General features: G+C 36.6%; 1 protein-coding gene across 6 annotated transcripts in view; it reads left to right on the top strand.

The window, feature by feature from the left end:
* NTM (neurotrimin) overlaps nucleotides 1–13,650 on the top strand; it is a gene marked incomplete at both ends in the record, with an annotated part of 1,054,156 nt that overhangs the window by 1,017,714 nt on the left and 22,792 nt on the right. For all 6 annotated transcript variants that reach the window (XM_080696432.1, XM_080696433.1, XM_080696434.1 and 3 more), the window contains 2 exons: nucleotides 10,035–10,169; nucleotides 12,518–12,638. In XM_080696432.1, coding sequence (XP_080552558.1) covers nucleotides 10,035–10,169; nucleotides 12,518–12,638 — 256 coding nt within the window. The remainder of the gene's footprint in view (nucleotides 1–10,034; nucleotides 10,170–12,517; nucleotides 12,639–13,650) is intronic.

The raw sequence follows: 13,650 nt of genomic DNA on the forward strand, positions 1-13,650 counted from the left end.
TAGAACAATTCAACCTGTCTCATTTCTCAAAGATGTTCCCTAGGCATAATTTCAGAAGTGGTTTTCTCATCAATTATTTTAGGCCTCTTTCACAGTTATAACAGGCAAAAGTAAATTTGACCCTGAAGATTTATTTTTGTATGAAAGACATAATTTAATTTTCCCATTCTTGTTGGGCTTGGTGCCACACATTTGTAATCCCAGTACTTGGTAGCCTGAGAGAGGAGGACTGAAGGTCCACAGCCCTCTGAGGGGGTACCCTCTGAGGTTACTTAGCACTAAGTGTGACTACTTAGTGGGACCCTCCTCACCTTAGCAAGCCCCTGTTTCAAAACAAAGAATAAAAAAAAACAAGGCTGAGGATGTAGCTCAGAGGTAGAATGCCCCTGAGTTTAATATCCAGTATCACACACACATACGCACATGTGTACAAACACACATACACACACACACACACACACACACACACACACACACACACACTGCCCATACTTGAAGATATCATTAGATTCTTCTTTCTGATAGCCTTGCTATCTGTCTCTAAAGGAAATCAAGAGTAAAAGTGCACATGTATGAGTGTGAGTGTGTGTGTACGTGTGTGTAATATATAACATTTTTTCTTAGTTGTTCAATTAGAGACATTTCTCAAGTCCTCAGTAGGTCTTACCTAGGCTAGACAATAATATTCATTTTTTAAGAATTGATCCTTATAAATTATTTTTCTTGTAAGTCAAATCCTATATTAAGTGAAGGGAGTAGAGCTTTCTAATTAAAGGATATATGATGAATCCTCTGTAAAGTTTATTATTATTAAGTTCCTACTAGCAAAGCAGACATCTGATTATCCTTTCATTTCTGATTTTCTTGTATCAAGGATCTCGTATATTAAAATGTGCTCAAACTTAGTTCAGACTACAGTTCACGATAGCTACCATTTATTGTGTAGCTAATACTAAATGTTAGTATTAGCTAATACTTAGTTCTAAGTATTTTACACTTATTTACTCATTTAGTGTTCAGTATTATCCTGTACCATAGTGTAGGATCATTTTATGGAAGAAAAATCAGAGGCACAGAGAAGTTAGCTACCTACTAGCATAGTCTATAGGCCCTGAGATGCAAAGATTAAAACTCATATCTGCCCCACCTTCCAACAAGTTGATGTGAACTTGCATTCTTTTTCATGTTTTCAATCATTTTGCTCCATCCTAATAGCAAGCCTTCAGAAGCTATTCTCTGTCATTGAACACTAAGATCACATCATGGAAATGAATGTCTCAACATGAATAATTTCAACTTGCTGCAGCAGATACTGCTATATGAGTGTATAACCAGCTCACATGTTTCAGCCTCAAAATTAATTTCCTGTGAGTCAGTTTGAAGGGTACGGTCTATATACTCAGGGTTCCTGGACAGCACCAAGTCCTCAAGTGGTGAGGGTTGAGAAAGGCTTTACCCCATTCATTAGCAGATACTGACACCGGATCTACAGCAGCACCATCTACCTCTCTCTAATCTTTTATGAAAATATAGTTAGTTTCTGTCCCTAGCTACTTTCTTTATCAGACCACAAAACCAGTTCATCAGGCTTGGTGTTCAGAAACAATATTCATACCTCTTACAGGTTGTTCTTGAGTACCTTACCTCCCACTATATGAACAAAACCATGCCTTTCTCCAATCTACCAAACTACCTGTGGTCAACAGTTATCATAAAGCACCAGGAGGGACAGAGGCTGACTTGTCTTATAGAGAGCCATTCTTGAAACTCAGTCTGAGTTTAACTGGAGTGTCTTGAGGCAAACTGAAAAGGAGAACAGAATCAGTGGCTGTAGTGCTGGTCCAGTCCTGGAGTGGTGTTGCTACACACAGCATTCTAAATTTAAAAAATAATTCCTAGCATCTTTTGAATTCTGTGATTCTACATTCTGTATATATTTTCAATTTTTGAGGTACATTGATTCTATCTCAGATGGTATATATGCCATAAAATGTTAAGCAAGGCGACAGCTGTGTCTTCTTCTCTCCAACAGCTACAGCTGTTCTCCTGACAAGTTTATTCTTGGGTGTGATAAAAATGATAATTGTGGCTATTATTATTTTCAGTTATAATGATTTTAGCACCCAATCTATGAACTCAGAAACTGGGGTTTGGGTTTGTGCTTTGATAGTAAACACTGAGCTCAACACTTTGGCGACTCCTATAAGGACATTAGACCAGGTATGGTCACATATCCAGCTTGCTTAATTTTTCTGCCTTCGTTTTAACATTCCACTTAATAAAATAGCTGTGCTCCTAAAAAATTGGCTGTAGGACAAATTCATGTTAGATAAATCATACTTTCTCATTGATCTACACTTTTATAAATTAAGAATGCATTCCCCTGAGGAAATAATTGGCCCTAAGACAAATATAAATTATACTAAACACTCAATAAATGTTGAAAAACCACATATTTAAAGAAAATGTTTTTTGTTAGAACACTAATAGGAATGATGATTTTTTTTTAAAGTCAGGGAATTCAAATACTATGTTCAGCACAATGACCAGAATGACATGGTCTTGAAAATAGAGCCACATGACAGCTAGTGAACAGCATGGAGTCTCCCTGGATTTTTTTTAATTGAATTCAACTTGGTCTGAATATATCATTCAATCACTTAATAAGGTGTTGAATTTTTTTTTTTTTTTTTTTTTTTTTTGGTGGTAGTGGGGTTCCTGGAAGCCCTTCCACCTCCAGGATACACTCCCAGACCTATTTTTTATATTTTTATTTGGAAACAGGGTCTCTTAAGCCAGCATGGCTGGCTTCAAATCTGCATGATCCTCCTGTTTTCACCTCCCAAGTGTGGGGATTACAACCTTGCGCCACCACGCCTGGCATAGTGTTGAAAATTTTTAAATTATGTCGACCCGTTTCCTAGGTGACTTAAGAGCCAGAAATGTTCAAGACTTGCTTCTGTCATCAAAGAATTGTAACCACTTTTGGCAAAATAAGATTGGAGTGTATTACACAAAGCACCTAGTATAAGACACAACAACAGTTAAGAGTAGTAGACTGGTCATTGAGAGACCTGGTGTGCCTTGCGGCTAACTGGATGTGTGACCAGGGACTTCTGTAAGCTTTCCTGTCCAATGTGGCAAAGAAGCAATTGAGCTAAGTCACTAATTTCTAAACTTGACTACACATGAAAATTTTCTGGTAAAAATATGAAAACTCTTCATTGTAGGGGATTTGATTTACTAGGTAAGAGTAGTACCTAGAAATCTATGTTTTAAACATCTGTTCTGTGGAATTCTATTGAAGTGTGGTTTTGCCTTAGCATAGAACTATGGAATTATATAATCACCAATATCCCATTAAGCTCTTTAAGTTATTTTATACTTTTAACAACCACATACCCTAATGTACATGATGTACATTCACAAATATATCAAAGTCAGTCACCAAGCCAAACATGAGAAGGAGGGAAGGGGAGGGAATGGGTGTTGGAAAAGAGCTAAATGAGTAATGTGTGCATGTAGGTCGCTACCATCTTCTACTCCATTGAGACGTATGGCTACAGTGCACCAATTTAAAAAAAGAAACAGAAAAGAACTACATAAACTCAACATGCTACAATGGTATGGGGCAGTCAGATCCACCAAGAACTGGAGATCAAAAGGAATACATTAGTTTCCCAGGATTGCCATAAAATATGTAAAAGTTAGTTTGCTTAAGAAAAGTTTATTGTCTCACAGTTCTGGGGACTAGAAGTCTGCAGTTGAGGCATTACTTGGTCAATTCTTTCTCTGACAACTATAGAAAAGGCTTTCCCTTGCTCCTTCTAGCTTCTGGAGCTCTCAGGTAACCTTTGGTATTTCCAAGCTGGTAGGGTCTTCACACCATCTATCCTTATGTGTCCCTACCCTGCCCTCTGTGTCTCTATCTGCATTCCTTTTTAAAGAACTCTGATCATATTAGACTAAAGCCCACTCTAATATTGTGCCTCAACTTGATTCCTTTGTAGATTTCATTTTCAAACATGGTCACATTCTGAGATATTGATGATTAAGTCTTAAGTATTTATTTTGTGTCAAATGCAATTTATTACAAATTTAAAAATTTTCATGGAAAAGTTTGAATTGGAAATATAGGTGCTATTTTTTTAGGTAGACACGAACATAGCTTTACAGATTATAAAAACACACTGTAAAGATGGAATCATATTTATTCAATATGAAAAGTGCATAGCTTGGACTAAGTGTTGTGGCAATGTCAAGGGTGGGGGTGACAATTATGGTTGTAGTGGCTAGGACCTGCAGAGAACATATCCTGTGCCTCTCAGTGCATCCACTGTGGTCCATCTTTCATCTCTCACAGCAATGCCTGGAGTAGGTGATGCTTATCTGAGTTGTGTAAGAGCAATGGTATTGCAGAGTTGTTAGGTAACTCCTCAAATCATGAAGCTAAAAGGTAGAAAACTTTTGCTGTGTACAATGATGATCCATTCTTCCTATACTAGCAGGAGGAACTTGGGTGAGCAGATTGGGGCTCTTTTATGGAAGACTTTGATAACAAGACAGTGGAGTTTGTATTTGATGTTACAGAAAATAAGGAGCCATTCTTAGTGTCTGAAGAGGTGTGACATGAGGAAAGTGATATTTTAAGAATATGAGAGTGTCATTTCGACCAAACTATGTGTTTTCTTTAGAAGAAAAGAAAGCAGACTTATCAATGAGAAGCTATTGACCATAAAGGCATTCGTTTCACTGGGTTCCATCAAGTGGTTCACCTCTTTCTCACTGCATCTCTTAACGAGAATCCTTTATCACTTTAAAAATATACTCAGTTTTGCTGCTGTTGCTTTTTTTAAACCCCTAACATGTTCTTTGTAAGTTCTTAAACCCCTAACATGTTCTTTGTAAGTTCTTTATATTAGTGATAAGGCACTGATCAGTTCATAGCCAGAGTATTAATGATAGATGAAACTTTTCTTTGACTTTTTAAAAATGTTTTATTGGTATTACTATAGATAAACAAAAGACCACCTGAGAGGATGGGAGGGGGAAGAGGATAATTCTCTAATATTTATGATGCACATTAACAAACATATAAGAGTTAATCACTCAGCCAAACATGAGAAGGAGGAAGGGGGAGAAAATCAGGCAGTAATTGGGGAAGGGCTATTTGGGTGATGTTTTCATGTATGTCTCCACCATCTTGTACCCAATTTCCTCCCCTTCATCTCATGTTTGGCTTACTGATTGATGTTGATACATTTATGAATATATGTCATGTTCGTTAGAGAATTTTCCTTTTCCTCCCTTTCATCCCTCTTAGTTAGAGCACCTCATTTGTTCATCTATGGCTTTTTCTTTCCTGGCTAGAGTTTCTCCTATGACCTTTTTTCTCTCTAGCTTCCACGTATTAGGTAGGGAGAACATCCAATTTTTACTTTTTATGACTGACTAATCTCACTTATCATAATGTTCTCCACTTTGTTTATTTCAAGTAGCCTCATTTCTGGTGGTTCAAAGATTCACTTTCTGTGTGTACAGTGATTGTCTTTCTCTCTGGTTTTGCCATATATTTTTCTCATAGAGGAAAAAAAGGTATTCTAAAAGTAAAATGATAATGAAAGTTAAAATTAGAAAGCATTTTAATATATACAAATTACTGCTCACATGCCTTATACAATTTAACCAGGAGGTCTACATATAATAAATCATGAGTAATGAAGTCATTGTGATATACCTACATTTCTATTCTTGGAGTGGGAAACAGGCTCAGTGGTTTTGATGGATGGCTTAATGTAAAGCCCTTGTTCTGGTAAAAAAAATCTGGATTAGTAGAGACAATATGTCTCACCCAAATGTAAAGTCATTTACCTTCCTTCTTCAAAGAAGCTCACCTGGCAAGATTAGGTGAAATTATACTCATATGCATATATGTATGTTCCCACAGAAAACCAACCAGTTTTTTATTTTGATTACCCTAATATTTGTATACTTAAATTTTATTCTATAACTGCAGTTCTTACCAAATCCTTCTCCTTTTGAACATCCATAGAGCAAGGTGACCAATGGTAGGTCTCTGTAAATCTCAGTCAGATTACACGAGAGTATATTTAGATAATAGAATTAAAGGTCAGACATGGACTTTGGTTGAAAAGGAGAATACAAGAGAACCCCATGTGTCTTTGTTTCTTTGCTTTGGTGATGTCCTTTCCATACCCCCAGAAGACCCAAGGTCCTATATACATGGTTGTGACACTAGAACTCCATCCAGAAACAGCTGTCCGGAGCTAATTTATTTCCTAATGCTGTGGCACTGTTAATTTATAAATTACACTGATAATTCGAGCTATTATTAATTTCAGATGGTGTAGGGCAAGCCTAATTAAAATATGACACCAATTGCCACACATATGTACCAATGACTACCATTTAAAATTAATGGGAATATTAAGTGTGACACTGGACTCCGAGATGCTTTGCACAGTAATTATAGCATTCTAGCAAGAAAAGATCTGACAAATGCAGGCTCCTGGTGGGTAGCAAATAAACACCACATAAGAGAAATCACACAATCTTTACTTCACCTTTTCTCAGTTACTCCAACCTCCCTCAAATCAAAGTTGGCATTTTCTCCTTGAAGATGTGTAAAGAATGATAATGAAGGCTACTGACACAACTAGAAGCTTCTTGCAGGTTGGATATGAGGCTGTCTGGGTTCATGTTGGTGGTCCTTTTTATATACTAGATTTGGGGGTCATATTTTCTAGTTATTGTTTGTCTTTCTATTTATTAACTGTTTATTTTGTGATTTTAATATCTTCTTATTCCTTTTTATAATAAGTATAGGCTATTCATTTTCCCTTTGTAGGTAATAGAAGAAAGTTTCTTTTTAAATATACTTTTATTGGTACATTGTAATTATACATCATAGCAAGGTTCAAAATGTCTTTGAATCCTACCTCTCTCTCCCCTCCCCATACAAGTTGATGAGACTGGTTCATATATGGACATGGCATTATTTGAACTATTTCAAAACTTCATCAGTTTTTCTTATTACCCTCTCTACTTCTTTCCCCAAATCTCATTCTAACCTTCTTCTTTTAATTTGTTTATTGGTGCATTGTAGTCACACATCTTAATGGGATAAAAGACTTGTGACAACATATATATAATATATATATATATATATATATATATATATATATATATATATCATCCAATTAGCCCATACCCAGTCTCTACCTCCTACCTCCTTCCCTCCCCGTCCCTCTTTCCTATGCTTGGCTTAGTGATTGACTTTGATATGTTTGTTTAAGTACATCATGTGCTTTAGAGTATTTCCCTCTTCCCCCTCCCATTCCCTCAGTTAGGTCACCTTATTCACTCTTTATAGGATTTCCTTCTTCATCTAGAGTTTCTTCTGTTACCCATTTCTTTCTAGCTTTAACATATTAGGGAAAGCTTCTGATTTCTTCTGTTTTTATGGGACTGACTAATCTCACTTAGCATAATGTCCTCCAGTTCCATCCATGTTTCTGTAAATGATGTAATTGTGTTTTTCTTACGGCTGAGTAAAATTCCATTATGTACATATCCAACAGTTTTGTAATCCATTAATCTGTTGATGGACATCTTGGCTGGTTCCATAGTTTGGCAATGGTGAATTGCACAGCTATGAACATAGATGCACATGCATTAGTTTGGTAGTTTGATTTCCTTTCTTTTAGGTAAATACCCAGAAGTGTTATTGCTGGATCAAATGGTAAGTTCGCTCCCATTCTTCTGAGGATCCTTTATACTGTTTTCCAAAGTGGTTGCACTAATTCACAATTCCACCAAAGTGTTTTAGAGTTACCACTTCTCCACATCCTCGCCAGCATTTATTGTTGTTTGTGTTTTGAAAGATTGCCATTCTAGTTGGAGTTAGGTGAAATCTCAGGGTAGTGTAGGTCCAACACTGCAACACATAGACACAGATAGAAACTTTCTCAACAATACATCAAAAGCACAAGAAACTAAAGACTAAGACGAATAAATACATTGGATTGTAACTGAAGAGCTTCTGCATAGCAAAGGAAACTGTCAAGAACCTCAATCAAGAGCCAATAGAATGGGAGATTTTTGCCAACTCCTCCTCTGATACAAGACTAATATCTAGACTATATAGAGAATCAAGAAACTCAGCACGAAGAAAACAAATAACCCAATCAAAAAATGGGCAAGTGAATTAAATAGAAACTTCACAAAAGAAAAAATTCAAATGGGCAATAAATGCATTAAAAATTATTAAGATCATTGGCAATCAGCGAGATGCAAATCATTCTACCCTTCTACTGATCTGTTTCATCATCAATCTGAAGAGAGTTTCTATATACATATTCAGTGTAGGTTCCACTGGCATACATATATATAAAGAAATGCTTAGGTTGAGCTTATTACTGTTTTTTCCACAGGTTATCATGACCAAGAAGAAGCAGCAGACTCAGACAAGTAGACACCCTTCTTTGCAAGATATTTGTTTTGCTGTTGTTATTGCTAACCTTGTCTTGACAACAATGATGATCTTAGCCCTGCCTTAGAGCAAATGCAACTATAATTTCCATACCACATACATCATCCTCTGTTTTATATTATTTTCTTATAGTTTCTATGTTTCATGCTCTGATACAGCAGAAACATGTAGCCTCAGTAGAAGTTTTATGGCCTGAAGAAAAATGTTCTTTTTTTTCTTTGCTGGGAAAAGCAACTTTCCTATGAAAGCAACTTCATTACACCTAAACTTAGTTATTATAGGTGAATAACTGAATCAAAACACGTATGGTATATGAGAGTTCAAAAATGCTGTCGCATATTTTACATGAATTTTTTTCTGCTCTAAAAGACTTCAAGAGGTACAAGGACTATTATGTTCAATATGCCTGGGAAAAAGTTTCTCATTTCTGAGGCACAGTCTCAACTTATACTTGTTCACGATATTTAATAGTACCCTCTTTTACTTCTAAAAGTGCCCATGTTTAAGATATTGTCCTCCTAATTTTTCTCACTTAATGAATAAATGAGGATAATGCCAGAAGGTAAGAAGTTATGTTTATCATTTATTTATTTTCTTTGACAAGGAAGCTAAGGCTCAGCAGATTTGGAAGAGAAATCTAATATCTGTATTCTAAGCCCCAATGTCTTACTCCTTCTTCTCATAGCTGAGTGTTCATGGTTGGACATCAAGTATGGAGTTTAGTATGTAGAGGGCCTTCTTCTTATTCTTAGTTTCTTACTAGCGAAATGGAGTCTCAGGATGGTTATATGACAGATAAGATTTGAAATCAGGTCTTCTGATGCATTACCTTCTGTTCTGCATATAGCAAGGCATTGACTATGTGGCTCCATTGTGGGTTTTTCTTTAGCGTCTTGGACCTAAGAGCTCTAGCAGATCAAAGTAGAGAAAAGTTGATTTCTGCTTATCCAATTGACTGTCTAATCTAAAACAAAGCTAAATTGATTGCATGTATACTGTCTGTGGCTTGATGGTATGTGTGTGTGTGTGTGTGTGTGTGTGTGTGTGTGTGTGCATGTGCATGTGTGTGTGTGTATGTGACCGTTGATGTGGCACTTCTAATAGATGCATGCACATGGATGCAGTCAGCAACTCTACATTCAAGGCTCAGTCTAAATGATACCTTGAGATAAGAGATAAGAAAGGGTTAAAGTTTCTAACTCGGATCACAGTGGGACCTCTTGGTAAGATCTCAGGAGTCTAAATGTCAAAATTATTAATCACTTATTGAGAACCAGTAATTCTCTAGGCATCGTGCTTAGTTCAGTTAGCAACACAGACATTTCAGCAGATCCACTGGGAAGTGAAGGGAACGTTGGTAAAGAAGTAAGAGAGACAGGTGAGGGAACATTACATAGTTCCTAAAGATCCAAACCTTTAAGTTAAATGAATCTTTGTAGATATAACTATTTTACAACTTTGCTTTCTAAATTTATACTTTTTTTTCCTCCTATGTGATTACATTGTACTACTCTTCCTGCAGCTGTTGGCTTTGTGAGTGAAGATGAATACTTGGAAATTCAGGGCATCACCCGGGAGCAGTCAGGGGACTATGAGTGCAGTGCCTCCAATGACGTGGCTGCACCAGTGGTACGGAGAGTAAAAGTCACCGTGAACTGTAAGTGGTACTGCCACCCCTGCCCCTGTATGTGCATGAGGCTGGCCTGCTCTGATGGCCAAAAGAGCAGAGCAGTCAACAGAATCAATTGCTGGCTTAGGATTGAAAACAGTGCAACATTGTTTTCTATGCTTGGCTTCTAGGAGTAATAAGTCCAAAGTCACCGCCAGCAGAAGTAGCTGATTTGTCCTTCAGCTACTTTTTAAAATTGTGACTTTGTGATTGCTTGGGATATGAGGGGGGAGAGAGAAATTCTATAATGTACATGATACACATCCACAAACATTTCAATCACTCAGCCAAAGGTAAGAAGGAGGGAGGGGGAGGAAATAGGGTGGGAATTGGAGAAGGCCTAAATGAGTGATGTGTACATATAATGTTTCTACCATCTTATACCCCATTAAGATATATGTTTACAATGCACCAATAAAAAGTAAAGAAAAAAGATAAAAATACTTTAGTCAGAAAATAAAAATATAGCTGAAAGTAATTTGATATAAGAACAAACTTGATATACATAGCTGGAAAATCATTAAAGCATCACTTACATAAATGCATCTTCAAAAACAAAAAATGCCCATAACTTTCTCACATGATGCATTGAAAGCTCCCACCCCCTTTCTATACCAGAGATCTCCATAACTGACAAAAGTCAAGCATGAAGAAAAAATAGAACTTCCATTCATGTTATCTCATCCCTTCATAATTTTAAGTGTTGACATGCATGTCATACAAACAAAATTTAAATACAAAAACTTAAAACATGTATGAAGATATTAGAGAATGATATTAGAGAATGCATCTCAAATTTAGAGGCATAGGATCCCCAAAGGGGGGCCCTGCTGTGAATCTCTTGTTGTCTTTATGAACCATCCAAATTCTCTCTGAGTTTGATTCTTCTTGTATTTTCTACGTGTCTCTTACACGTTTCCCTCTAAATTCCTTATTATGTTTATTGACTCAGTTTCCCAGAACATTTTGAAGGTTTTCTCTGTTGTGCACACTGCAGGAAGTGTTAGAACAGAACTCAAGAGCTAACACAGCAACAAAAATCCTGTTCCTTTAAACACTTGAGCAGGGTGGGGTGGGACAGGAAAAATTTTATGCGTAGAGGAATGCTCATTGTTTAATATTCTAGCTTCTGTTCAGTTTGGGCTTAGGTAATATGAAGCTTTTTAATAAGCAAGGAAATAGGTATAACAGTGCTATCATTTTTTTTCTTTACCCAACTGCAATTTTTAGCTCCATTACAATTTTAAAGAGACGTAAAATGAATTACAGTTTATGAAAAAAAAACTAAAAAGTAAAGAAATGGAAGCAAAATACAAATATATTAAGGTAGAAAATGAGTAAAAGCTAGATAAAATCAGCACATGAAATATATACTACCAGGTTCCTAGGTACAGGTACAGAATTTGACTTTGCATTGTTAAAGCAAAAAGAGAATACATCAGCTGCTTTAAGATTTATGTTGTCTCTAAGATAAAAGCAAGTTATCTGTTGGGGAGAAACACTGCTTTTTCTGGCACTGAGGCCATAAAGGCTATTCTCTTCAGGTTCTCCACAAATAGATCACTTTAAGATATGCTCAGAAACATCATGTATAATATTTCTGTAATGAAAGAAAAACAAGTGCATGGTGGATGTTTATACTAGCCCTCGGTGCAAACTGTTGGAATGTAAAGAGTTCAAATTTATACAAACCAAGTATGTAGGTATAGTTTGACTTGGCTTGATTCAGGGATCCATTTCAGAATACTTAGTAGAATGACTGATCTGGATATCCTTCAGGCAATTCTCCATGAATATTATTTCTTATAACTGAGCTTTTGATGGGAATTGAATAGTTCAAGGTTATATACTTTGGCAGGAACCTGGTGTGCAGAAATTCTGTAAGGCTGATTAAAGGTCCTGACTGTCAACCCATGGAGCATAGGGTTGATATTTTGTCATCATCATATGAAAGTTAAAATATTTAAACAGGAAATGCTTGAATAGCAGGTCATTCTACCTCCGCATATAGGAGAACAGAATGATCCATGTTAAGAAGACCATGCTTTTTCTTAGATAGACAATGAAAATGGTGTCACTGTACAATTTATAACAATTTGATTGTTCAAGTAAGCAGAAGTAGAGGAAAGAGTAACAAAAAAATCCATGAATGAATGAGGGAATCATTTTTATTTTAAAGTATATTTTATTTGTGTATCTATTTATTAGACCTTATTGGTACTATATAACAATCCATTGTAATTAGATTTAAAGTGATGCATTCATATATGCACACAACATCTCTTTATATGGTTAAAATGCATTTTAAAATCCCATGGAGCATCTTTTCTCTACAGATCCACCATACATTTCAGAAGCTAAGGGTACAGGTGTTCCTGTGGGACAAAAGGGGACACTGCAATGTGAAGCCTCAGCAGTTCCCTCAGCAGAATTCCAGTGGTACAAGGATGACAAAAGGTAAGCACCCTCATCTGTTCTATACTTCATTCCCAGAAGAAGAAAGCTTTTCCAGGTTTCTGACTCCAAATGCTTGCGAATGAATTTCTGAAAAAAAAAAATATTTTCTGAAGTCCTCCTGCCTGTAGCAGGAAAATCACATGCAAACAAGTCTTTCCTTAACATTAATAAAGTTCAGCTAGGTTTTTAAGGTCACTGTGCAGCATTATCCTTTACTAAACAACAGGTCTGAAAAATAATGCCATTTTCTTAGGGAAGCAAAAATTGTAAACTAAAGGCCACCAGAAGCACTGTAAGGCTACTGAAATTTTTATAGGCCAAGAAAATAATTTGTTCTGACTGATGCTATTTTTAACACATTCTGAGGCTTGCATTAAGGCATAAGGAGTGTTCTTGGATCTCTGGGAGTGGCTCTGGAGTTAGCGTCAGTGAACAGTTCTCCTCTTCCTTCTAGACACTAGTGGCAGAGGCCTAAAAAATTTCATGACCCAATTTAGTCCTATTTTTGTGCCCAGGTTGTTATTTTTTCTGCAGGAGAAGAGAGTTGGGATCATCTCCTTACTTCCTTTTGTCACAGATGTCGTTGGGATATTTGCTGTGAGTCACTGAAGATGATCATTTTGAGAAGCTATCACAGGGCACATCATCTCAGGGATCAGTGACTTAGTACAGCCAGGCCACATGTCAGTTACTGCTATCAAAGAGCTATTTTAAGGTGGATGAACAACAAGTAAATGTGCAAGCACTGTGTATAGAATATCTTCATAGCAATGGAGGTACTGGGGATACAAATTTTTCTGCTGTCAGTGTTCATGGAGGAAGAGGATGGAGCCCTGGAGGCCAAGGAGCCAAGGATAAAAAACCATAAAGAGGACAAGCAAAGATGAAAAGCCTGTGAGAATTCCAGTGGGGAACAAAGTGCTACCCATACTATGAAGCCCATGTTCAAGGCATCTTGGTTTTCTTTTTATGCAGTCAAACATTGAAAGTTCTCTACTTCCTGAAAGAGTAA

This window comes from Muscardinus avellanarius, assembly GCF_963383645.1.
Source record: "Muscardinus avellanarius genome assembly, chromosome: 1".
Taxonomy (NCBI): domain Eukaryota; kingdom Metazoa; phylum Chordata; class Mammalia; order Rodentia; family Gliridae; genus Muscardinus; species Muscardinus avellanarius.